Source organism: Tachysurus vachellii, chromosome 24 (assembly GCF_030014155.1).
Source record: "Tachysurus vachellii isolate PV-2020 chromosome 24, HZAU_Pvac_v1, whole genome shotgun sequence".
Classification (NCBI taxonomy): domain Eukaryota; kingdom Metazoa; phylum Chordata; class Actinopteri; order Siluriformes; family Bagridae; genus Tachysurus; species Tachysurus vachellii.
This window is the reverse complement of record NC_083483.1, coordinates 13,241,518-13,269,313: the sequence shown is the minus strand read 5'-3', so window position 1 is coordinate 13,269,313 and position 27,796 is coordinate 13,241,518. Positions and strand designations below refer to the sequence as shown.

At 37.7% G+C, this 27,796-nt stretch overlaps 2 protein-coding genes and 1 long non-coding RNA gene across 5 annotated transcripts in view; all 3 read right to left on the bottom strand.

The window, feature by feature from the left end:
• Positions 1 to 597: 597 nt before the first annotated feature.
• LOC132839808 (uncharacterized) lies at positions 598 to 2,484 on the bottom strand. Its single transcript, XR_009647761.1, has 3 exons — positions 2,362 to 2,484; positions 1,110 to 1,151; positions 598 to 666 (listed from the first exon to the last, which is right to left on the bottom strand). It is a non-coding gene; the product is annotated as an uncharacterized LOC132839808 (long non-coding RNA).
• An 11,174-nt stretch (positions 2,485 to 13,658) lies between these two features.
• Positions 13,659 to 20,922, bottom strand: arl6 (ADP-ribosylation factor-like 6). Of its 2 annotated transcripts, none has more exons than XM_060860887.1 (8): positions 20,764 to 20,922; positions 19,095 to 19,341; positions 18,893 to 18,954; positions 18,745 to 18,813; positions 18,506 to 18,600; positions 16,205 to 16,334; positions 15,984 to 16,039; positions 13,659 to 15,585 (listed from the first exon to the last, which is right to left on the bottom strand). In XM_060860887.1, exons 2-8 carry the CDS (start codon positions 19,215 to 19,217, stop codon positions 15,560 to 15,562), a joined length of 561 nt encoding a protein of 186 aa, XP_060716870.1. In that variant the 5' UTR covers positions 19,218 to 19,341; positions 20,764 to 20,922; the 3' UTR covers positions 13,659 to 15,559. The 2 variants fall into 2 exon arrangements, with proteins under 2 accessions (XP_060716870.1, XP_060716869.1); XM_060860886.1 differs by having other exon boundaries at positions 19,095 to 19,249.
• Positions 20,923 to 25,153: 4,231 nt separating this feature from the next.
• The window catches only part of epha6 (eph receptor A6), a 160,862-nt gene continuing 158,219 nt past the window's right edge, over positions 25,154 to 27,796 (bottom strand). For both annotated transcript variants that reach the window (XM_060860667.1, XM_060860666.1), the window contains 2 exons: positions 27,305 to 27,454; positions 25,154 to 26,215 (listed from right to left, as the gene is read on the bottom strand). In XM_060860667.1, coding sequence (XP_060716650.1) covers positions 26,101 to 26,215; positions 27,305 to 27,454 — 265 coding nt within the window. In that variant the 3' untranslated portion in view covers positions 25,154 to 26,100. The remainder of the gene's footprint in view (positions 26,216 to 27,304; positions 27,455 to 27,796) is intronic.

The window sequence follows — 27,796 nt, the reverse complement described above, 5'->3', positions numbered from 1 at the left end:
CTCCGGTTGAGTGTTCCCTGTCATCCAGTGTTGAGGTTCCCTCAGAAATACTAAATCCTCAAGAGGAATTTGGTAAATAACAGTGATGGATTTAAGTTTAAATCTAAAAGTCATGTAAAACTAAAGTAATTAAAGACAAATCATTGTAGCCATAAATAAATAAATAAAAATTAACAAGTTAAAATAAATTAATAATGCATGCAGTAATTGATAAAGCAGAAAAACAGAGGAATACATACCATACTGGACAGGGCTCCCAGTCAACCAACATTTCTTCTTTGCCCTGTCAAGAAATTAAAAAGCATTAAAACACATAAATTCAATTCTTAGCATACTGTAAGGCTATTATGATTGGTTATAGGCACTGAGTTTCATTGATACAAAGGGTCATTGTTGATATTTACAGTATCTGATAATGAATTTTTCAGCACAAGCTCCTTCCTCATCTGTAATTCAAAAAGACTAAACACATAAAAATGATCTATCTAACAATTATGGTATGTATAGTATGTATTGCCAACACACAAGGAGGTTTCTAAATCCTATATTACACTCTGCATACTGTCTACACTATGCATTTCTTGTATGACTGTCTAACCTTTCTCACTCGTTCTCTTACAACACTCCTGATGGGGAAAGTCTCTAAGCGAGTGTGATAGGAGCAATCTGTGAACATCAAAAACATGTTTCACACATTTCTTAGATTAGGAACAAAATAAACAACTAAGAAGACTTAAGTAGTGACCAGACTTACAAGGATGACATGTGATGTTTATCTTTAATCAAAAGTTGAACCAGGTTTAACTTGTACCCTATAACCAAATTATTCTCAGTTTAAATGTGGTATTCTTGCTGGAATAACAATACCTCTGCTGAGCCACAGATCACAATTGAGAATACTCTACTGCTGCTTCTTCTACTACTTGGCAATGCATTTTGGTCAAATTAGACACCTGAAGCCAGTTGGATTTTATAGTTTGTCTGTTAGGACTAATTATCTGTTGTAAGTAGTTAAAAAACCCAATAGAAATATAGCAAATAACCAAAGGTAAAATAGCAATGTCAGCACACTGATGGAAGCATCAATCATTGCATTTACATGCACTTACTCTTTTGTGGCTTTTTCCTCTCAGGCATATGTCTTAGTCCACCTGTGGGATAGAAGATTACAGTCCAGTCATATATCCACTCAGAATAAAATAAAATAATAATAATTGACAAAAATGCACTTTGTAATGTCTTTTCAACATCAATGTGTCCCTGGTGCATCTAGATACCCCCCAAAAAATATGAGAACAGAACATCCTCTCTCTTTCAGTAAATGTGTACACACAATATTATATTTGGCTCCACATTTTACATCATGTGCAGGATTATTAGCATAGTAACCAGTAGGCTTCTAGATTGCTCCATCTAAAATGGCTTTTTTCAAACAGACAATGAACTGAGGGTCTGAATAAAAGGGCCAATTTAAGATAAATAAGGATTTTTTTGTAACTGTGGACATGCAAAGCTATTCTAGTGGAGTTACAGAATAAAACTAGATTTGTAAAGTTTTTTTCGCGACAAACTTTGATGTCTTTGACGGTGCAAGTATTCGCAAAGGCTGGTGCTTTTTGGAGGCGAGGACATAAGGGACAGTGTTACTTTTGGAAACAAGTAGACAGAAAGCTAGGGTGCCAAAACATTTGGAGGTAAGTGGAGATGAGCATGTGACGTCATCCGAATACTCTTGAGGAAGTTCCCCACATTGGGCTGAGTGTTTTGATATGTCACATGCCCATGTTGTGCTAATTATTTTTTTTCATGTGACGTCACGTGACGTGACCAGAATGCACGTGAGGTAGTTCTCCTCATTGCGCTGAGTGTTTTGACATGTCACAAGTCCATGTTGTGCTAATTTTTAAAAGTTTGTTCAGAGTATCACCCTAAAGGAGCTGGCCGAGTTTGGAGTAGATAGTTCGAAAGCTTGCCGAGTTATAAACCTCCAAAGTTTATAATGGGAGTCTATGGGGAAAAAAGGCCATTTTGAGACCCGGTACCGGAAGTACTGGTACTCGGATCGCTTAGAAAAGTAAATAGCAACAAACTTCAGACCAGGGTCTACAACATATCTGAATTTGGTTCATGTGGCTTGAAAGCCCTAGGAGGAGTTACTCTTGATAAATTTTTGTCTAAGGAAAAGAGAATGTTGGCTTCTACAAAGCGACATAAATATAGAACTGGAAATGAGCATAAGAGGTCCCCTTTAAATTCTATTTAATTAATTCGATTCCTTATGAGAATCTGCTTGACAAATGAGCTATGTTAATAGAGATATCAGATCCACCAATAATTACCCTACAAACATTATTTACATACCTGACTTTTTCTTTTTGGGACATGTGACTGTGCCCCTGGCTGACCCTGTGAAGACAGCTGTGGGTTTGGAGAAAGAAAATTACTCATATACCAAATAAAGCTTTAACTTATTATTTAAAATACTAGATCGCAATAACACACAAGTGCGGCATGTGGTGTGGTTAGCATGAAATGTGCTCATCAAATTTCAATTTTCCAATTGATTTTAAGATTTGTTGCCTTCAAGCGCTCATGGACATAAACACTGACATCCTTTGACCCCACTGACAAGAAGGACCAAAGGATTCACTGAATTTTAGACTCTCTCTTATGTGTGCTCTGTAAGCACTTCTAAAACTGTTTCAATTGGTGCCATGAGTTTGCTTTGCTTTTAGAAATAACTATACATATAGTACGCACAAAAAATGACCAAAATCAAATGTATGCTTAATTTGTGAGGCCTGATGGGAGGGGGGGTATTTTTACAGTTGGATACTCTCATAATCTAGCACCTCTGGCTGGTTTCTCTAACGTTGCCTACACTAGCTTTAAGGGCGTAACAACAATGCCCCTGACGTACGTGATTCTCAGATCAAATGCAAAGTTTGACCATCATGCTGTATAATTAAAGTTTATCATTTCAGTGTGTTTTAGGTCATGTAAGTTTCAACATTAAAGCCATTTTAAACCATTTGAGCACACAAAGACGAGAAAGAGAACTGAATTCTGCACGTGCAGCTGTATTCTGAGTGCACACACACACAGAGCCATGCAGACCTGAACACAGAATGCTGTTACAATTGAGAAAGAAAATTGGTTGTGTAACAGAATTTAGGATCCGCGCATCCGTCTTAAAGTGACCGTAGCCTATATTCCTGCTGCTTTCTGTGTCATGAATGTCAATCAAACAACAAAAGACAAAGAGAAAAATCACTTTTGTAGTTTTAACACAAATTAATTCTATTTAATTTATACAGTTATGAATATGCAGTGTTATTTTACATTTGACTATTCAATTTCTGTTCCTGTTAGATTTACCTGAAAATATATAAAAGCACTATTTATTTCATTTGTATCTTTGTTCTGTTGTATTTATTTATGCTTGTGATTTGTTCATTATTTTCAATGTGTATTCATCCACCTACAAAATCACCCAATCATCCTTGAATGGTTAATTCTTTCTAAATAGAGCTATTCAAGTTATCTGGTGAATTTTTTTTTTGTGAATTTCTATCACAATATATGGTGCAGAAAAACAAAATTTTTACATTTTAATTTTTTCAAATATCATGCGTCCCTACCCTGACATTTAAGTGTATGACTCAAGAAATTTGTTCCAGCAGCCCTAGTACAGATAGATCTATCATCTGTCTAATAATATAATATCAGATGGACTTTTCTTGTAGATTATTCATGGAAATGAGAAACTTGAAAGTTTTACTTTAGCATCAAGCAGCAAAAATGTTTTAGCGTGACGTGTTTGAGTTAATTAGGAAAACTGGTTCAACTGGCCATTTTCTTATATTTGCTGAATGTCTTCAGCAATATAAATTGGCTTTAAATACAGCCCGCTCTTCCCATATCTCCAACAAAGCAAATCGTTAACAAAGCTAGCAATAGGCCCAGAATGTTATTTAGCACAATTAATAAACTGACTCAAGCACCAAAGCACAGCCTTAGTGACTCTGAATCCATGTGCTGCTCTTTCCTGAACCATTTCCAGGGTAAGCTAGATACTGTATGAGACATTTGGTGAGGAACCAACTACCGATGAGCATATGAAATCTCAATCTAATAATTCTATGACAACCCTAGCCTTAGCCATTCATTCATTCATTCATTCATCTTCTACCGCTTATCCGAACTACTTCGGGTCACGGGGAGCCTGTGCCTATCTCAGGTGTCATCGGGCATCAAGGCAGGATACACCCTGGACGGAGTGCCAACCCATCACACGGCACACACACACACTCATTCACTCACGCAATCACACACTACGGACAATTTTCCAGAGATGCCAATCAATCTACCATGCATGTCTTTGGACCGGGGGAGGAAACCGGAGTACCCGGAGGAAACCCCCGAGGCACAGGGAGAACATGCAAACTCCACACACACACAAGGCGGAGGCGGGAATCGAACCCCGACCCTGTGAGGCGAACGTGCTAACCACTAAGCCACCGTGCCCCCCTTAGCCTTAGCCAATTCCTCATTAATCACTGAGCTAATACAAAAATCTAACTCCTCATCATGTACTCTTGATCCTGCACCTACTTTCCTGCTAAAAGACTGTACATCGGCGATTTCTACCCCCATCAAGACAACATCAAAGTTTGACGCGAAAAAAACTTTACAAATCTAGTTTTATTCTGTAACTCCACTAGAATAGCTTTGCATGTCCACAGTTACAAAAAAATCCATATTTATCTTAAATTGGCCCTTTTATTCAGACCCTCAGTTCATTGTCTGTCTGAAAAAAGCCATTTTAGATGGAGCAATCTAGAAGCCTACTGGATACTATGCTAATAATCCTGCACATGATGTAAAATGTGGAGCCAAATATAATATTGTGTGTACACATTTACTGAAAGAGAGAGGATGTTCTGTTCTCATATTTTTTTGGGTGTATCTAGATGCACCAGGGACACATTGATGTTGAAAAGACATTACAAAGTGCATTTTTGTCAATTATTATTATTTTATTTTATTCTGAGTGGATATATGACTGGACTGTAATCTTCTATCCCACAGGTGGACTAAGACATATGCCTGAGAGGAAAAAGCCACAAAAGAGTAAGTGCATGTAAATGCAATGATTGATGCTTCCATCAGTGTGCTGACATTGCTATTTTACCTTTGGTTATTTGCTATATTTCTATTGGGTTTTTTAACTACTTACAACAGATAATTAGTCCTAACAGACAAACTATAAAATCCAACTGGCTTCAGGTGTCTAATTGGACCAAAATGCATTGCCAAGTAGTAGAAGAAGCAGCAGTAGAGTATTCTCAATTGTGATCTGTGGCTCAGCAGAGGTATTGTTATTCCAGCAAGAATACCACATTTGAACTGAGAATAATTTGGTTATAGGGTAGAAGTTAAACCTGGTTCAACTTTTGATTAAAGATAAACATCACATGTCATCCTTGTAAGTCTGGTCACTACTTAAGTCTTCTTAGTTGTTTATTTTGTTCCTAATCTAAGAAATGTGTGAAACATGTTTTTGATGTTCACAGATTGGTCCTATCACACTCGCTTAGAGACTTTCCCCATCAGGAGTGTTGTAAGAGAACGAGTGAGAAAGGTTAGACAGTCATACAAGAAATGCATAGTGTAGACAGTATGCAGAGTGTAATATAGGATTTAGAAACCTCCTTGTGTGTTGGCAATACATACTATACATACCATAATTGTTAGATAGATCATTTTTATGTGTTTAGTCTTTTTGAATTACAGATGAGGAAGGAGCTTGTGCTGAAAAATTCATTATCAGATACTGTAAATATCAACAATGACCCTTTGTATCAATGAAACTCAGTGCCTATAACCAATCATAATAGCCTTACAGTATGCTAAGAATTGAATTTATGTGTTTTAATGCTTTTTAATTTCTTGACAGGGCAAAGAAGAAATGTTGGTTGACTGGGAGCCCTGTCCAGTATGGTATGTATTCCTCTGTTTTTCTGCTTTATCAATTATTGCATGCATTATTAATTTACTTTAACTTGTTCATTTTTATTTATTTATTTATTTATTTATTTATTTATTTTTGGCTACAATGATTTGTCTTTAATTACTTTAGTTGACTTTTAGATTTAAACTTAAATCCATCACTGTTATTTACCAAATTCCTCTTGAGGATTTAGTATTTCTGAGGGAACCTCAACACTGGATGACAGGGAACACTCAACCGGAGGGTATGTGACTGAACACAGAAGAATAACAACAGGTTAGGCTATAACTGCATTCATGTTCTTTTTTTTTCCCAACCTACTGTATATACTGAACAATTTTTTAAATCAGACATTTCTGTTAAGTACTTGGTAATGTCTTCTATAGTAGTGCCACAAAAAGGTCTTTTTGGATATTGGAGTATTTTACATTCTCAATCAATCAATCACAGTGTTCTAATTTCAGTTGGTCCACTATTTACATAGTAAATTCCAAAAAACGTCAAATAATTCACATATAACCTGTAGCTGAGGCTTTACGTCACCCTCCTCGCCTTCCCCTTAGCTTGCCACGACCTACCCCTCTAAAGACCCTTTTAGAGGACCGTGGAGGTTCTCCTCCAGAGCCTGCACGTTTCCTCTCCAAAGCTGCTCTGTGTGTTGGAGTGAATATTTCTTGGAAGACTGATAATGTTAAATGTCCTGGAACCAAAAGAAATGTAACTAGTGAAAAGAAAACACAACATAGTGTGTTAGTAAGGTGTTAACGGCTTGAATGAGCCTTGGCATAGAAGTCTCTAACTCAGGAGATGGAGCTCTATTCTTCCAGAATATATTCCCTCATTTACATATGCCAGAGAGCAGGATAGGATGTTAATTGCTTAACTCATCATGCAATATACCTGTCTGAAATCTAATACACTCATCCTTCCACATTCATTATGTTTTTAATTCAATTTGTCCACCATCTGTATGGTCAAGTATAACATGATTGAGGTATATAAAAACTCTGACCTTGGATTCAGCTGTAAGGCGGTCAAGTTCCATTTCAAGAACCATGCGTCTCCCCTCTTGGTAACGGGGGTTTTGTGGGTCAACACATTGCAACACAGACAGATACAGACAGACAGACTGACAGACAGACAGAGACAGATAACAGACAAGTAGACAAAAACAGAAAGAGAGGAAAGATTGAGAAATAGAGAAATTGAGATAGAGAACAGATAGATATTGAAGAGACGGATAGAAATATAGATGGACAGAGAGTTGTGATAGATAGATAGATAGATAGATAGATAGATAGAGATTGGCTCTTAAAAGTGCCTTTGGTTTTTGGACATGAGGTGATTATATAAGGTGAAGGTGAAGTTTGATGGGATCTGCAGGGAGAACAGAAAAAGTTTATGTAGTGAAGGCTAGATATGTTGAAAAAATGTTTAAAATGTGACAAATTGTCCTTAAAATACTTAATAAATCAATAAAATTCACGTTTTTCCCATTTTCTGTATGACTGCACAAAAGGCGCGTCGTTTTTTTTTTTCTTCTTTTTTACTGTTAATATGGAAACCGTCGGTCGGCCTTTAACTCGTTGCTCTAACATGTAAACCATGTGAGTCTAATGGCAAAGAAAAGCATCAATTATAACATTTAAACAAATTTCACCATTACATTCAAGTCTCGTGGCTTTACCTGGGAAGTGGTTTGAGCGCAATGAAGGAAAATTCGCGGCCTGCAGAAATCAACCAATCGCAAACGGGCTGGCTCCGTCCCCATAGCAACCGTCTCCGCTAAGGCTCACGGGTAATGCGGGCGTCCACTAATTAATTTCATGTATATTTTATATTATTTTAATTTACTTAATAACCACAGCTAATCCCCCGTTCTCACAATAGAAGGAGAATGAAATAAAACGGATGGTCATGACATCGTATTGTTGCATTATCAAGCACACTTTCGTGTTTATGTGTTGAAAGAAAGATGAGGATGTCATTAAAAGAGAATCGGCGGTGGGTCATCATGTAGTTTTAGCTGACGTCTTCAACACAGTAAAAGTAGACCATAGCACAAAGCAATAATAACAAGGATAAAATCTCCTGGTTAAATGTTGAGTAATACATGCTTTTATTATTATTTTATTTAGATTATTGTAATGTACTGTACTTGGGTGTTTCACAGTCTCTATTGTCTCATCTTCAACTTGTCCAAAATGCTGCTGCTCGATTGTTAACTGGAACAAGGAAGAGGGAACATATTTCACCAGTGATGATCTCTCTTCACTGGCTTCCAGTTAAATTCCGTATTCATTTTAAGACACTGCTGTTTGTCTGTAAGGGTCTCCATGGATTGGCTCCATCCTATATCTCTGATCTCCTTCTGTTACAATGTAATTTCTCTAGGGAACTTCGGGCAACTGGTAGTCTTCAGTTGACTGTTCCTAGGACTCGACTGAAATGGAAAGGTGATCGCGCCTTTTCAGTGGCTGCTCCACAGTTATGGAACAAGTTACCACCCTATACAGTATAAGAACAGCACCTACATACGCAGATTTTAAGTCTTATTAAAACTTATCTTTTTACTGTTGTGTATGATCATAGGTAAGCTCACTGGTATAACCTTAGTCTATTATCTGTTGTTGTGTCCTATGTTGACTTTTGCATTTTGTATCTTGTTTTGTATTTTATTATATGCTTAAATTCTGTACAGCACTTTGGCCAACAGCTGTTGTTTTTAAATGTGCTCTATAAATAAAGTTGACTTGACTTGACTTGACTAATGTAGTGCTTAAAGTTTAAAAATGAATTAAAAATGAATAACAAATGAGCAAAAACAATGCTTCCGAGTGGCAGAAAAAAACGTGTTGCAGACACGAAGGATGCTTCCTATTGAAATACATTAGATCGAAAGTCGTGCTGAGTGACACGATAAAAAGGGAAATTCGTCTCCACGAACACGAATCAAATAGATTACATTTCGTGACCTGTGTCACGAACTGCCGTGAGACTGGATTATTAACACCAAAGTCTATAAACGTTTATGAATATCGACTTTCAGACCCTCCAGCTCAGTGCAAATTAGCAAGAAGACTAACATTAGCAATGGAGATTGTAACCTTCATGAACATGATTAAAAAATCCATACGTCAGCTTAATACCTTTTAGCTATTTTGCTAATAAAGAAATATATATGAATATAAAGTCAAAATTCTCACTGCAATCCTGCAAATTAGTTTATCTTGTCTAGCTGGTTAGCATTAATGCTGAAGATGATAACATTTAGTGTATGTCAAGTAATAATCCTCTCAGAAATCCTGTCAGTTTAGCAAGTGTTAGCTAATTTGCCAACAAAAAAACAGAATAGGATTTTCTTTTTTAAATTTAAGTAAAGTCAAATTAGCTTATCTTAGCTAGCTGGTTTGCAGCAATGCTGAAGATTATAACATTAAATAAATACCACTAATAATCCTCTAAGTTTAATCCTCATGTTAGCTCTTTTTGCTAATGAAAGCTGGGTTGAGTACTTTACAGACAAAATTAATAAAATCCTGACAAAATAAATAAATAAATCTTAGCTAGCATAACATTAGCAGTGAAGATTTAACAATTCTCTAAAAAAAAATCCTGTCAGCATTGCATCACTTAGCGCTCTGGCTAACGGAAGCCGGACATTTATGCACATAACGTAATAATTTTCTCTGATATCCACCAAGATTAGCTATTTAGTATTAAGATTGTAGATTAAAACCTTTAATAAATATTACATATGAATCCTCTGAGAAATCCTGTCAGCTAATTAACAGGACAACAACAGCAGTAATCATAATCATTGTAATCATAAGATAGCAAGCTCCCGGAGCGTAACACTGGAAAGATATTTCATGAATCCTGTTTTCCAAAGACCTAGTAGAAATGTGTCTCTGAGACGTAAACTGGTTTGGTAGAAAGAATCTCGAGATCCAGTAAACATTGTTGCCTTCCCAGTAAGTGTATTTGTGGAGAAAGATAAAAATGAAAAAGAAAGATGTATGTTTAGTAAACAGCATGTGGCTGGGTGGGAAACTCTGCCTGTTGGGTATTGGCTGGAGTCGTGGTGCGAGCAGTGCGTGTTCACTCGGTGTGGGAAACCACCAGGCTTTAATGAGCACCAGACGCATCTGTCAAGTGCCCTTTGAAGTGTGCACTAAGCACAGTGGAACATGCAACTCTCCATGCAAATCTCAAATTAACACTAAAAGTGTTTACACCATCTTATAGTATTAATTCAGGGGCGTGGCAACATGGGCAGCACTTCTGCTCCATCTTTACAGCTCTGAAAGCTTACTTAATCCTGGATGATCCTATATTCTGGAAGACTTTATGAATATAATCTCCAGGGTATCTGAGACATCAGGAACCCATGAGAGAAACACTACTTATAGATTATTATTTATAACACATATGAGCTGCATGTTCACTCTTACTTGTGAATTTTGTTCATTGGTTCTTGACTTTTCAGTGACCTTAAATAAACCCAGTTCAGTGATATTATAATCCTGGATATTTCATAGAAGAAAATAAAATTCTAAAGACAAAGTGCTTTAGCGCGTCTCTGTGTACAAAATAACACTAATTATAAAATCTAAATATAAAATAACTAAATATAAAAGATGATTTCTTCGTTAAACAGCAGAGTTTTTGAGGTCCACTGTAATTACTCCACTATATCACCTTATCATTTAAAGACAACTGTTGCTGGACTTACAATAGGACGCTGCCACCTAGTGGCTCTAAGGAGGAAATAAACTAAGAAAGAAAGTCTACCTCAGTGCAGATAGAACTGCACTTTTGAGCACAATAATAATAATAATAATAATAATAATAATAATAATAATAATAATAATAATCACACTGTCTGTTGTCACAGAGATAAGATATGACTTCCCTTTTATGTCTTTTTTGACATTTTAGTGAGTTTTTCCTCAACACCGGCACCTCTCGTTTGCTCATTAAAGGATAAATCTGATAGATTTCAAATTTTTATCCTGAATGTCTTTATTATTGTAAAGCTGGTAAATGCAGTGACAATGCGTGTTGTCAAATAGTGCTCTAGAAAGGAAATTGAATTGATTTGAAGTAATAGACACCTCATGCTATTTTCTTTAGAGTTTAATTTAAAATCTGTGCAACTTTGTTCGTCAACGCCTGTGATTTTAAAATGTGTCTTAATTCTTTTCTGATATGTTTTACAGATGATTTTTTTTGTAACTGCTGTGGTAGGAGAAAAATAAAACACTTTAGACATGCTGCTACTGAAAAAGAATCGTCCTCTAGAAGCGAACTAGGCCTACACTTCACACAGCACTGAAATCACATCTTACATGCCTGTAAGTGTTCTATTTCTTTACACATCTGCCATTTTGGATGAATTCCGCACCTAAATGCCTTCATACTTAGTACTTTATAGTCGACACCTGCTCAGGTATCATTTCTGGTAGCATGAGGTTGTTATACAATGATGACATGTGTGGATGAATGCAGGCTTTTCCGGGGTTCAGGACTGTAGACCGGAGGCCTGGAGTCCTCAGGGGAGTGTACAGATTTGAGATAGACAGGCTTGTTAGAGCTGGACAGCTGTGAGCAAAATATTTTCCTTCTCCCACACTTTCTCTGGTGGCTGCTCTCTTTTCTGCTCCTGATTAAACCACAATTATAGTTTTCCAAAGAATTGAGAAAGCTTTCAAAGGCTTTAGCAGAGTAGGGAGCCAAGGTAATAAAAATAATAAAAAAAAAAAAAAAAAACATGGTAGGTGTTACCGGTCATGCTTACAGGTTAAATAATATTAATGAGGAAATATGCGGGGGGCACGGTGGCTTAGTGGTTAGCACGTTCGCCTCACATCTCCAGGGTTGGGGTTCGATTCCCGCCTCCGCCTTGTGTGTGTGGAGTTTGCATGTTCTCCCCTTGCCTCGGGGGTTTCCTCCGGGTACTCCGGTTTCCTCCCCCGGTCCAAAGACATGCATGGTAGGTTGATTGGCATCTCTGGAAAATTGTCCGTAGTGTGTGATTGCGTGAGTGAATGAGAGTGTGTGTGTGTGTGCCCTGTGATGGGTTGGCACTCCGTCCAGGGTGTATCCTGCCTTGATGCCCGATAACGCCTGAGATAGGCACAGGCTCCCCGTGACCTGAGGTAGCTCGGATAAGCAGTAGAAAACGAGTGAGTGAGTGAGAGAGTGAGTGATAAATATGCACTAATAAGGGACTCACATTGAAGATGGATTGCACTAAAGTCCTGTTATCCCATTCATCTAAACAGAATGTTAATATAACATCAATGTTAACATCAGTCTTCAATCACTTCAGTCTACAGTAGGAGTCTGGAACAATCATGCGAGCTCATGTGAAGTTCTTGGCTTTAATGCAATGCTGTATTCTCAAAACTGTTTATAAGAGTGGAAGAGGAAGAGGGAGAGGAAGAGACTGGACCAGCTGATCAGGAAGGCCAGCTCAGTCCTGGGGATTCCTCTGGACACTGTACAGGAGGTGGGAGAAAGGAGGATGGTAGCAAAACTATCATCATTGCTTGAGAATGACTCTCACCCTCTGTATGAAACGGTTTCAGCTCTGAGCAGCTCCTTCAGTGACAGACTGTTACATCCTAAGTGTCTGAAGGAGCGACACACATGCTCTTTTCTCCCTGCTGCTATTAGACTGTACAAAGCTGCTCCCAGTGAACCAGTCACCATAATACACACTGTTATTACTGTTTCACTGCAATAATAAACAATATCAAAGCATTTTAAACATGTGCAATAACAGAAAATGTAAAAAATGTGCAATATTACCTATGTGCAATATGTCTTCAGTGTAACCACTACTCTTTTTATACATTTTTGTTTTTGTATATACTGTATATTATATTATGTATTTATTCTTTTTATATATTTTTGCTGCTGTTACAGAGAAATTTCCCCATTGTGGGACGAATAAAGGAATATCCTGTCTTATCTTATCTTAAGTTGATTTATTTCTATAACAGCAGCTCAGATAATTAGAATTTTTTTAAAGAAAGTAAATCAAGATGTGTCGATGCTTTACTGCTTTATGTTTGGAGACATGCGTTGAACATTTCTGGAAGGAGCCTCCAGCGTCAGCAGATTGTAACATTAACAGAAAGAGGACACTTTTTATTATTCCTAACATAAGAAATATGTAAACACAACGTTGTTGTCGGATGATTTGGTTTATTGGAGGTGCAGAAAGTGCTGGAAAACTACACTGAACCCAGCTCTCAGCACAGTGTTGAAAAAAAATATCTATCATTTGGCCTGAGAGAGGCTTCCTCTTCTGTGGTAATTCCATAAGAGGCAGATGGGCTGCTAATTAGACAGTGTTCATGCTGCCATGGAGCAGATCTGATTATCCGTGACTGAAGCTACAGGTCAGCTTTCCCACAGCAGCTGATATATTCTATTACACTCACTGATCGCACCACTGACCGGGGTCAGGCTACAGCTACATTCATTTATTGATTACTGTCAGTAACTCAAGACTTTGTATATACCGTTTAACTCTATGCCTTATTTCGAGAAATGTTACTCCTCGAATTTACAACACAAAGATCACAAGTTTACACCACAGTTTTATTCCAATTATACCACAGCGTTTGTCACCACTTATATTTTTTTATTTATTAATAAAGCTGATTAGTACACTTTATCCAGTTCTAGTTATATTTAACATTGTGGAATGTTAGCTTTTGTTATCACATGTTGTAGCAGCTATAAACATTACAGATAAGGTAGAACTCATCTGTCCTGAAAACTTACTTGCACTGGAGACTCCTTTGATAAAGTTCTCTTTACCGAAAAGCTTTATGTCTTAATAATGTATTTATTTGTTAAATAACAAACAAATATTTCAGTCTGATTATTATTGGCTTTAGATTAGATGCCAAGTTCTTGTGGACGTGTTGTTACAGCAGGAGCTGAGCACTTGGCAGAGCTGCTGTTGTCTAATGAAGAACACACAACAGACCCTGATTATTAGTTGTAGACAACAGAGATTAAAGAGAGCTGGCGGCTTCTGGTGACATGCGCGAATAGTGAGTTTTGGAGACTAGATGTGTGCGTGTCTACATCAGCGTCGCAACAAAGTTTGCGAAAAGTTACAGCGACTGACCAACAGGAGTGAAGACTGTGGAGCGCACACTGCTTCTCCTTCATGTCCTATGAGATGATGCAGATTAACACAAATGGCGAATCTTCCTCCAGAACATTTTCGCCACACACTGATAAACGGTGTTACTATGGCAACTAATAGGATGAACACGCACTTCGACTGTACGTGTGAACGTAGCTCTATTTGCTCTGTTATTATAGACATGTAAAGTGACTTATTTCTAAATAAATAGCAATAAAATGGCACCTGATATACTATTAATTGCTACAGGATACTTTGGGTACCAGCTGCCTGCCGTTAACTTGTACACAATCACAGTATACAACAGATTTGGGACAGAAAATAGGTAGAAACTTCTTTTTTTAAAGCATGAAGGACAGCTGAGTTTATATGCATCATGTCAAAAACAATCTTTAGTGTGTGTTTGTGGTTGGGATGGTACAATTCTGAATAAAGTAAAGCAGTTAAAAATAAACCACATTAAAAATAATCATAAGAATAATAAATCTCATACAGTAAATAAGCGGAATAGACGTTGTATGGTAACAGAATAGACGTTGTAAATTTTGTTAATCTGATGTGACAATAAATATAGGATTTGTTTGTGGTCTGTTTTGCTCAGCTTTCTCAAAAAAGTCCAACCTTTGTCAGCTTAATATAATAATGTATTTATGTGCACATTTATTATATCGTCGCTGTCGGGCGGAAACCTCGTATGTCCAAATTTGGTCAATTTCATATTTTTTCACATATCGATGCTATTGGTCAGTCCCCACGTGGGTCTGTTATTTTATTTTATTAACCAATCTAAAGTCTTGAAAATAGCTTGAGTGCAAATCTCATAACTCCATTGGACACTTCAACTGTCCACCTCTTCCTCACTCCGTGGGAGAGCTTCACGGCATATTTCTCCTCAAGAAGAGTCGCAACGAATCAACACGTCTTCTGAGGTGAATGTCTTCAAAACACTGGGCTCAAAGAAAAAAAAAATCTTGACTCCCGCTAGTTCTGGTGCTCGTCTGAGGACAGGAATTTAGAGCAAGACAATCCACTGCAACGCGGACTAAACCCTGTGCATTGCAGATAAGGTACGGCGTTTTTTTCATTTCCTGAAAAATAACAGTTTTGGAGATACGAGGATTCCGTCTGACAGCGACGATATTTTAAACACAATAGCACAACTAGTGAAACTGAGCTAATTTGCCAAATATTTTAAAGACAAACGATCTACAAAGGTGCAAAAAAAAGTCTGTTGTGCAAAGGGATGAAAGCATCTCGTGTGCCGAAAACCCCTGAGCTTGTTGAACTGACGGCCCAGCGTGCCCTGTAAAGGGGGTTGGGTTTCGGTGTGGAATCGGAGACGTGATGGTGCTTCTCTGGATTCTAGGAGTGTTTCATGTTCTCATGGTTCGGATTTGATCTGTTTGGGAGAGAGAGGAAGCAGTGAAGTCCACACACACATTAATCTGGACACGAAGGCTGATAACTGGGGACTAAACACACGGCTGAAGACTAACACGGTATTTGAAGGAGTTGAGCTGTATTGTAACAAATTGTTTATAAAAGCAAATTTTTTTTGTCTGTATAAGCGGTATAAGAACGGTCAAGCTAAGATGACAAACACGTCACTACATCACCACGAGTTTGTTTAACGTCAAATACTTACAGTGCAAATTGTTCTATAGATAAAAAACAAAGAAAAAAAAACATAAATCCTTAAATGTTACAACTGTATAATTCCTGACCAAATCAGGGGAAATAGATCATCGTTAATTTGCATACCCCAAAGTTTCACCCTAAAAAATGGCAAATCTTTACCTTGCAGCCAGTCGACTCCCTCCTGTAGACCCTCCCCCTGGACAGCGTTACTGGCACTGAAACACACAAACACACACACACACACACACACACCTATATTAATGTTGTGGTTTGAAAGGTGACACAACACTACAACCTCTTCTCTACTCTGTGGGCTGTTGTGGACCACACCAGAGCTGGAGGACATTTTTAAATGGAACTGAATGACCATGCTCTCTTACCAGATTTGCCAGGGTTTGTCTTTGATGTTCTCCAGGCAGAGGAGCTGAGAGACCTTCACTGAGGACAGAGCATCTCTTAGGTCCATTTTATTAGCAAAGAACAGGATGGGGATCCGCCTGTGTTTGATATCTACATACAGAGAAGAAGAGAACTGTAGAAACTGTACTATTACTACTACAATTACTACTATATCTAACTCTACTACCATTACTACTATATCTAACACTACTACTATATCTAACACTACTACCATTACTACTATATCTAACACTACTACCATTACTACTATATCTAACACTACTACCATTACTACTATATCTAACACTACTACCATTACTGCTATATCTAACACTACTACCATTACTACTATATCTAACACTACTACCATTACTACTATATCTAACACTACTACCATTACTACTATATCTAACACTACTACCACTACTACTATATCTAACACTACTACCATTACTACTATATCTAACACTACTACTATATCTAACTCTACTACCATTACTACTATATCTAACACTACTACCATTACTACTATATCTAACACTACTACCACTACTACTATATCTAACACTACTACCATTACTACTATATCTAACACTACTACCATTACTACTATATCTAACACTACTACCACTACTACTATATCTAACACTACTACCATTACTACTATATCTAACACTACTACCATTACTACTATATCTAACACTACTACCATTACTACTATATCTAACACTACTACCACTACTACTATATCTAACACTACTACCATTACTACTATATCTAACACTACTACCATTACTACTATATCTAACACTACTACCATTACTACTATATCTAACACTACTACCATTACTACTATATCTAACACTACTACCATTACTACTATATCTAACACTACTACCATTACTGCTATATCTAACACTACTACCATTACTACTATATCTAACACTACTACCATTACTACTATATCTAACACTACTACCATTACTACTATATCTAACACTACTACCACTACTACTATATCTAACACTACTACCATTACTACTATATCTAACACTACTACTATATCTAACTCTACTACCATTACTACTATATCTAACACTACTACCATTACTACTATATCTAACACTACTACCACTACTACTATATCTAACACTACTACCATTACTACTATATCTAACACTACTACCATTACTACTATATCTAACACTACTACCACTACTACTATATCTAACACTACTACCATTACTACTATATCTAACATTACTACCATTACTACTATATCTAACACTACTACCATTACTACTATATCTAACACTACTACTATATCTAACTCTACTACCATTACTACTATATCTAACACTACTACCATTACTACTATATCTAACACTACTACCATTACTACTATATCTAACTCTACTACCATTACTACTATATCTAACACTACTACCATTACTACTATATCTAACACTACTACCATTACTACTATAGAAGCCTTTATTATTATCACATATACATTACAGCACAGTGAAATTGTTTCTTCACATATGCCAACTTTGGAGGTTGGGGTCAGAACACAGGGTCAGACATGATACAGCACCACTGGAGCAGAAAGGGTTCAACAATGGCAGCTTGGCAGTGCTGGGGCTTGAACCCTTATCCTTTGACCAACAACCCAGAGCCTTAACTGCTTGAGCTCGTCCTATTACAGAACAATTACTACTACTCCTTTCACTACCACTACCATTTCTATTATCTTTACTACCGTGACCGTTACTAAAACAACACAATCTTTTTCCTTGCCACAGTTACCTCAGGCTTGATCATTAGAGATAAACTGAGATTAATACAAATAAATCTACATAAAAATGTTATGTTCTGTAAAGATGCTTTGAGACAATGTCCTCTGTTAAAAGTAATATTTAACTACTTTCACTACCAGGTACCAAAAAGACTCGCGGCCTTACGCGTTACTATAACTAATATAATAACAACTACTACAGCTATATTACTACATACTACTACAAGAATGACTAATACTATTACTACTAGAACTGCTGCAGCTACAACTCTCACTACAACTACTGCTGCAAATGCTATTCCACCTACTCAGATCACTACATACAAACAACCATGATTACTACAAGTTTTACCACTACAACTACAACCATTACTTCCACAGAGGGGACTACTAATAAGTGTAATGGTTCAAGCAAATGATTTGTGTTTCGTGGTGGAGTTGAATTCCACAGAGACATTTTATAAAACCAAGCAAAGACACTCACCAGGATGGTTAAGCAGAGTATCCAGCTCTTCTTTGGCAACCACCATTCTTAGCTTATCGCTGCTGTCGATGACAAATATGATGGCCTGTCCTTCCCTGGTCAAACAGAAGGGAATAAGTGGTATTATATTTAGAGAAATCACACAGATGTGCATGACAGAATCTCAGGGTTAGAAGAAAGACAATGATGTAGACAGTGCAGCTTATTGTGACTCTGACAGTAGCAGTTGTTCCACTTACTTGTAATAGTGCTCCCATAGGTTTCTATACCTGCCTTGGCCTGACATGTCAAACACGGTGAACGACAGACTGTAAAGACAACAAGCTGGTCAGTGCTTAAATATGAAAGAAACCCCCCCAGAAAGATAGAAACGGTGTCTGTGCTCACCTTGATGTCTTGAATTTCTCTATGCTAAATCCTATAGTGGGAACGATGTCTTGTGCTTGAGCCTGTAGGGAGACATTGTTTAACATGCAAATCTTTCTCAAAGGTATTTTTAAACAGTACTAGATGGCAAACAACCAAGATGTTACAGTTTATTTAGAGGTAAATGTATAATAATGTAGTGCAATCGTGTAAAAACAATTACGTTGGACGGCTTCAGCTGATTGATGATGGTGGTCTTTCCGCTGTTGTCTAGACCCAAACAAAGCACGTTCACCTCCTTCTTCTTCAGGCCCAGCCATCCTGCCAGCTTGTCGAAGAGCCCCATTGTGCTTTTTTTTATTTTAGATATCAGTGACTCTGTTCAAAGCAAAATGTTCAAAGCTCAGAGGGCTCAGCTGCAGTGCGCCGGCATGCTGGTGGTTCGTCGTCTGTAAACACTCAGTCAAAGGCTTGAAAGGACATAAAAAGCTATAAAATAAACACACCATACCGGCAGTCTGTTTTTAGAATTAAAACACATTTTACACATTGCTGTGGTATGGGAGCAGGTTGGAATTATAGTGCCATCTGCTGCACGTGAGACAAACTGCAATGAAACACATTTGTTGCTGATTTGTTCCTACTGAAGATGTTGAGTGTCCTATTGGCATGCACAATATCCGAATTGTAATTCTGTACAGTTTAATTTATGTCTATGTTCTTGTTTGAGTTATTTTTGTCGTGGCTGGAAAGGTAATAGTGGTTTATTTCAGGAAGTGCCGCAAATCTGTTTGATCAAAAGGGTTATAATAATAAACAAACTATTATCTAATTTTGTACAAGATAGAATTTGCAAATTCTATTCTATAAATACCAAATAGATGTGATTTTTTTTTTTTTTTTTTTTCAGATATGATACGATTCAAAAACTGTGAGCGTCTAAATTCAACAATGTCAAGAACCTTGGTTTCCTGTTGTTAACTCCAAACAGAAAGTCTCGGCTCTTATCGAACATCATAAGCTCTAACGTTTCTAATGGGTTACAGTCAGACTGGAAGTCACTGGGTTTAGAGTAACTGGTTTGGGGTGGTTCTGAATGGCCTCTGGACTAACCTGAGGTCAGCACACACTCTTATAAGAATAAAACATTTGGTACGTGGTAGCCTAGTGGTTAAGGTAGTTAAGGTGTCGGGCTACCAATCGGAAGATTGTTGAGTTTGAATCCCACATCCACTAAACTGCTGCCAATGTTGGGCCCCTGAGCAAGGCCCTTAACCCTCAATTGCTCAGTTGTATACAAATAAGATGATGTAAGTTACCCTGGATGTAAGGTATATCTTCTTTAATTAATACAACCACCATAATTACAACATCATCAGTCCTTAAACATCACCACATAGTGAGCAGCATGTGTTTATTTAAAGGTGCAGAAGGTAAAACCTATAAAATCTATATCTTATAGATATATCTATATCTATATCTATAAAATATGCCCCAAACAGCACCAGAGCAAACTGCTATTTTCATGCTGTATAATTTTACCGTCTGCTTTATTTACGTTTTTAAGCTACACTATGTGGTTAAGCTAATCATTGTTTTGTTTATCTGGCTGTGGATCATTTCAACACGTCTTTACGACACAGAGCTCGCGCAGATTTCAGACTTAATCCGATGAGCTACTTAGCTTCTCGGCTAGTTTAGTTAGCTAGCTCTGTACCTTGTGTATAACCCTTATTATCCAGCTATTTTATATACTTATGGGTTAGTCTAATTTAGCTAACTATCTCCCTTACACACGGCGCCAGTTTTCTGTCGCTTTCCGTCTGTTTATTCAGATACGCGTTGTTAGCATGTTGGCTAATGCAGACAAAACAAAACAAAACAAAACTTACCTTGTTTTTGCTGCTGGTTTGCCGCAGTTATAACTGCAGTTCACACCAATCTGCGGTGTAAATAATGAAATCTCATGTCAGAATAACCACATATTAGTGTGAATAACCAGCACAAGGCGCTGCTTTAGGTTTGTTGGTTGACGCTGCGTTGCTTAGTGATCAGAGCGGAACTGCGCATGCGCATGCGTGCAGCATGTCTGTGTTCAAAACGCACGTTTCTGTTCAATTCAATTCAGATTTATTTGTATAGAGGTTTTTACAATGGACGTCGTCTCAGAGCAGCATTACAGAACATAAACATAGAACAAAGGTTATTATAAAGAATAATATAAAGATTAATAGAATACAAAATGTTAGCTTAATATTAGATCTATTTAAATGTGGATGTATTTATCCCCAATGAGCAAGTCTGAGGTGACTCAGGTGACTGTGGGGAGGAAAAACTCCCTTAGACGGTAAAGGAAGAAACCTTGAGAGGAACCAGATTCAAAGGGGAACCTCATCCTCAAATGGGTGACACCAGAGGGTGTGATTATAAATATACAGTCAAACAAATGTTTTATTGATGATAAGGGTGTTGTCCTTAAAGACCACATGGAGTTGGCATCTCCTCTTTAGTATAACAGAGTCTAATTGGAGCTGGTAGATCTCTAGATGTCTCAGGATCCTCACCAAAATCTTCATGGCACGGAAGACAATCGGAGCTGGTAATATTTCTGGATGCAATGTTTCTGTACTACACACCACATCAATCTCAGACTTTTCCTGAACAGTGGGAATATTGCCAGGGAGCAATGTTGCCATTAGGGAATAGCGTTGCCATGAAGGGGTGTACTTAGTTTTGCACCAATGTTTAGGATGGTGGCACATGTCAAAGTAACATTCATATAAATGCCATGACCTGAATGATTCCCAGCAAAACATCACACTGCCGCTTACTTAGTGCCCTTTGCTATTTCTTCTCCTCGGAAGCGAAACACACATGGACATGGACCCAACCACCGCATGATGTAAAAGAAAACGTGATTCATCAGACCAGTCCATCTTGTCCCATTGCTCCATGGTCCAGTTCTCATCCTCACATGTCCATTGTAGGTGCTTTCAATAATGGACAAGACTCTGTACACAGATACTGTACCAGCTCCATACACAGCTAGATCGGTGCGTTGCAATGACCTTGCAAGGAGCGACATTTTGGGCTTAAGCCCCTCATATACTGTCAAAAGCCCCAGGTCTTTTAAAGACTGAAAACATTTTACACCACAAATAAAGTACAAGACATTTCAGTACAAGAAACCCATCTGTCCATTAGAGCCTATTTTACACGTTCATTCTGCTATATGCAGTTTTAAAACTTACATGTCGAGCTGTTAAACAGAACAATACAGAAGTTATTCTGTTCAGCAGGTTCCACTGGTGTTAGTATACGTCTGTTGGAAAGTCTCCATTCATTCATGCATTCATTCATTCATTGGAAGAGTTGGTTAGATAATAATAATAATGCACAACAATTGGGGAGTCATCATAGTCTCAGGGTCTAGGTCCCTCATACCTTCCAACCCTTGTGTTGTGACACTTTTTTATCTATCAGAACCAACATAAACGGTTTCAGTAAGTTCTGTTACAGTAGCTCTTCTGTGTGATCGGACTAGCCGGACCAGCCTTCGCTCCCCACACACGTTAATGAATCCCTTGACTAACCACTGTAAAATGGGAACATCTCACAAAACCTGAATTATTTCTGACAATTGGTCCCTTGTCAAAGTCACTCAGATCCACACTCTTGTCCACTTGAAATATTTTCAACACGAGAACTGACTGTTCACATGCTGCCTAATAAACAAAAATCCCATCTTTTTCATTTGCCACTGTAACAAGAATGTAATGTACATCATCTGTCAGTGGTTTTAATTTTATGGCTGATCAGAGTATAGCCTTTGTGTTTTGTGTGTGTGTGTGTGTGTGTGTGTATGTGTGTGTTTATACAATCTCAGGTGTGAATGTGTAAATGTATGATTTCACCTGCAGTTTAAGAAGACATCATAACCATGGTATGAGATCAAATAGAAATAAAATGATATGTAAATTATGTATGCTGTTTAAACCAGTCAATCACATTTTGTCTTTATATCTGTCCTTTCTATTTGCTGTTCGTTTTAGACGGGTCAAGTAGTAAGGATTGACAGACATCAGAGTTCCGTACAGCGTTAAAGTTTGTCTGCAGATCACAGATGTGCCCATATATGTGCCCATATATGGACATGTGGCGTATCTCTAATGTCTGACCTTAAATGTGATTATCACAAAGCTGGGTAATAATACAGATCATTTTTGTAACAGAAACTCGATCAAAGACGTGAGATTTTATTTATTTGTAAGTTTTCTATGTTAAAAAAAAAAGTAAAGGTGACGTATCTTAACTCAGACACACTCCTGAGCTCTGCTTGTCAGGGTTCGATTGGACAATTCTATACACTAGGGGGCGTTCCGGCAGTGTGTTACGTTGCTGTGCTGTGTGTTTGCGTTTGTTTGTAACCTTAATTCTGTTCCTTTATCTGCAGACTTGTTCCTTATGTTAATTAAGGATTACTTTTCCTATTTATACCCGTTGTCTTGTGTGTGTTATTTGAGTCCTAGTCTTTTGTCTCCCGGGTTTCAGTTTCTTGTTTTTGGGTTTTGGGTTTTGGCAGTGAAACAGCTACTCTTGGTGGCGCCAATCAATCTACAATCCTTTTTGGTGGCTGCAACGTGCGCTTCATTTTATTTATTTATTTATTTATTTATTTATTTATTTTTCACTTCATGAACTATTGTGAATTTTCATTATGCATTCAAATTCATATTCATACTAGGGGTGGCCACAGGGGGCGCCCCTCAGTGGCGGTTCTAGGATTTTTCTGTAACAGGGGCCATTAAGGGGCCACATGTTACATTCAGGGGCCAAATACAGGGGCCAAGTACATTCAAGCACACAAAATAATTTATTCAGTACGGTGCAGATACATTTCGGCACTCATTCCTTTTTCAAACGCTCGAGTGCCGCCAATTGTTTGGGGGTGGAATTGCATCTGTGATCGTTGTGAAAAATTCTCTGGTTGCTCTTCTCGTAGACGATTGATGGAACGGGGGCCAATCAGGGGGCAATCAGATTTCAGCAGGGGCCAGGACCCCTGTGGCCCTGCCTCTAGAACCGCCCCTGGCACCCCTGTTTGTGTGTATCAGATCCCGTAGAGAGCTCCTGAGAGGTTAGTTTTCTCCCAGATGAGATCTAAGCAGTAAATCGATGCACCATGGAACGACACTCAAGTAATACACACTTTAAACATTATTCTGTTGGTTGATATGTCTGTGGAAAGTAATCCAAAGTGAGTAAGAAGCAGGTTAAGTGACTAAAAAATGCTATGCACAATTTTAATGTCATTTTCTATTTCAGACAATTTATTTGAGCCGAATGTTAGAGGTATAGCGAATTTAGTTTGGGTTGCGAATGCACAACATTAATGTTGTATTAAGCGTATTTGAGAGTATACAGGATACGATTGTATTTGGATATTTGAACGTTAGCAATGTTTATGTTTCATGGGCTACAACAAATGGATGTATATTTACGTATGTTGTGTGTACATATTATCCACGTTTTATGTTATTTAATGTATAGATGGACAAATGTTATGTAACATGAGAAATGTTTACAGTTGCTTAACAGGTTAGATCTCAGAAGTAAATTGACGCACCAAGGAAACTTTATTGTTTCACAGTATACACCGCCTGTGTGTCCTTAGTTACCAATCCAGATAATGCCTATGTCTAAGGTTGTGTGTGTGTGTGTGTGTGTGTGTGTGTGTGGTGCCCTAAACATGAGTCCATAAACATTATTGACCTGAGAGACACATATTTCCTCTGCTCTTGATGTCAAGTAGCTGAAAATCCTGAAGCTGCAGGGGAAAGAATGACAAAACACACAAGGCGTCCTTCATCATTTATTTCTTACAAACATCCAACCTAATCAATCCACTTGAACCTCTTTGTTACTCCATAATAAATTATAAAAAATAATATACTATTGTGTTACTAGGCCCTATTCATTCTAGTGTGCAGAAACATTTCAGCCACCACTTTGCCCTCACCGAGTCCTTGGCGTCCTGAACATATGACACATGCTCCACACTGTGTGTGTGTGTGTGTGTGTGTGTGTTTACACAGTAAGCCGTACTAGCCTGTGTGACGTGTGTGTGTAAAGTAAGCAGTTGATTGTGTCACAAAATTAATCTTACATAAGCATGATAACCTGTAAAGTGTAGTGTGTGTGTGTGTGTGTGGACCATGGACTTTCTCTGCTACACACCATCCTACATTCAATACACGTATTCTATTTATACTAAAACCGACTGCTAACTAACTCACCATGACATTCTCGCCTGTCTCAATAAATAAATAAATAAATAATAGAGCTTTATAAATCTTGTGCATCACAGCAGAGTATGTAGGTCTGTAAAGTGAATATCGGTGTGTACAATTGAGTGTGAGGTCTGCTGCAGAAGCACGAGACCATGGCTTTCAATCTTCCCAAAGGTCCAAAGCGTTCTTCCACGGTGCAGCTGATCTGCCTGAGGAGGTCAAAGGTTTTGTGCGGCGATTTTTTTTTCCTTCACTTTACTAAACACAATTCTTTACTCCCTCTGTCTTCTCCGAATCCTGCGTCTTTTCTGGTCCGTTCTGAAAAGACTGCACATATTGCTATGGATAAAAAAAAAAAAAAAGAAAAAAAAAAGAAAGAAAGAAAAAACACAGACAACAAAAACCCCTGACATACACATGTACATGTACATAAATACCAGCATAAATATCAGAGGATAAACGATGGGAACTAGCCTTACAAATCCACTGACTTTCGAAGGTCTTTCGATTTCCTGGAAGTAGCATGATAAATAAATGTTAAATATCTATTAAGACACGTACTTTGTTACATTAAAATAGCAAATATACTATTCAAAGTTCTCCGACTGTGAATCCAGACAGTCACGGAACATCGTGGACGACTGACTGACAGATGACATCACCATGGCGCGATGACAGCGCCATGTTTCCAACCCTGATTGGTTGTCCATCTCAAAAAGACTCTGTTTTTTTTCCTCTTTGATTGCTTTTTTGTTTTGGAAGCCTTTCGATGGCCTTTTTGAAAAGTTTTTGAAAAGAGTTCTTTCATCGCGCTTAGTAAAGCAGACCAGGCCTGACCATGTGTGTGTGTGTGTGTGTGTGTGTGTGCGTGTGTGTGTGTGACTGTAAGTGTAAGTGTGTGTGCGTGTTTGTGTGTGTGTGCGTGTCGGCCGGTCCATCTCATACGTGGAAGCCACTTTGTTGAATGTGCAGGAGCTGCAGTCGCAGTGTCTGTATGCTGCTCACTATCCTCCTCTGGTGGCCGATCAGAGACACGCCGATCCTCCTGATGTCGCTGCAGAGAGAACAGAGCACGTACGTGTAGATCAGAAAGCCTGCGAGAAACTACAACGCTGATGTGTCGATTAATTCTCTATAACAGCACCTCCGGCAACAACACTACACTATACACATCATCCAACCCTCAAGAACTCACACTAATCAGATCTGTCATTGTTTAAGAGTTAAAGAAGAAAGGAGACGTTCATTTGTTTAAGGAAGGAGTCTAGAAGGAGGTTTTAGCCGTTTCTCGTTTCTTGCTCACGACACCTGCTCTTTTTAGTCTTTATACCTTCCAGAGTAATTCAGCAAATAGCTTTAAACATAATTATAAAGAGAATAAAGTGTTTAATAGATGACGATTACTGAGGTAAAGGAGCAACGCAGCTGATTTGTGATGTCAAAAATGTAAAACATGTCACTTGTGCATCCAGTTAACTGTAAATTTTTTCCTTTTTTTTTATTCAAAAAATCTCAGAAAGTAAACTAATGTCGACTTGTGCAACGTTTAAAAAAAAAAAAAGTAGAATAACGTGAGCTCGACTTACAGTATGCTACCAGTCCATTGTTACCAGTTCAAGTTTTTTCAGTAATTTTTTTTTAAAAATCACAAAATTCATTAAAGGTGAAATCATGTCAAATCCACTTGTGCAACCAGTTTACTGTCATTTTTTTCTTTTCTTTTTTTTATTAAAAAATTACAAAAAGTTAGTGCCGAATTGTGCAAAAAAATTTATGTAAAAAAAAAAAAAAAAATCATAAAGTTGAACGTGAGCTCGTTTTATGCACTGTTTTTATCATCAGTTTTTTCTTTTTAATAATATTTTTAAAAAAAATTCTACCAGTTCATTGTGATTTTTTTTTTTAATTCACAAAAAGTGAAATAACATCAGTTTTCCTAATGCGCCAGCTTATCGAACGTTTATTCTTTTTCTAATTTCCGTTTGTTTTTCTGCTATAAAAATAATAAAAAATGAAATAAAATAATCTGACATTATTTTAAGCTGATTTATCTTGATTTCATTTTGTAGCATATTAAACCCTTTATTAGGTTATGTAAAGGAATTTCTTTTTCATAAGAACGTCCGGAGCGTCGGTTACTCACTCGATGCTCATGCTGGAGATGGAGTCTATAGTGGTGAACCCTGCTGCTAAGAAGTTACTCTTGTACTGACTCATTTTGATGGAGTCCAGCCAGTCGCCGATGGAAATGAAGAGAGGATAGTCAGGCAGCTCTTCTGGGGATTCGGGTAAACTGCGTAAACACCGAGGACGAACAGGGCGGCGTGTGAAATAAGGTCATGGTGATAAAAACATCAAGAAATAAAAAAATTTAATTCATCCGTTTGGAACGAACAAGCCCTAAAATCAGGAAACGAGTCACATTTTTGCATTTCACGTTTTTGGTTACAAAGTTTTTTACACAGCCTTGTTGTGTTTACACCGAAATGGGGTGAAGTCATATGACTCGATTCAGACTTAAGTCGCAAATTTGAGACTCGAGACTTGCTTGACAAATATTAAAAAAGACTCGACTTGACTTTGACTTTACATTCATGACTTGAGCCTTGACTCGCACTTGAGTTAAATGACTCAG

Bases quoted from the DNA above. Each gene is read 5' to 3' on its own strand.
- arl6 (XM_060860887.1), bottom strand. From the start codon at position 19,217: ATGGGGCTCTTCGACAAGCTGGCAGGATGGCTGGGCCTGAAGAAGAAG. The intron at 16,335-18,505 runs GTGAGTGTCTTT...CTCTGTATGTAG, and splicing joins TACTCTGCTTAACCATCCTG to ATATCAAACACAGGCGGATC. The intron at 16,040-16,204 runs GTAAGAGAGCAT...TGTGTGTTTCAG, and splicing joins GACAAACCCTGGCAAATCTG to TGCCAGTAACGCTGTCCAGG.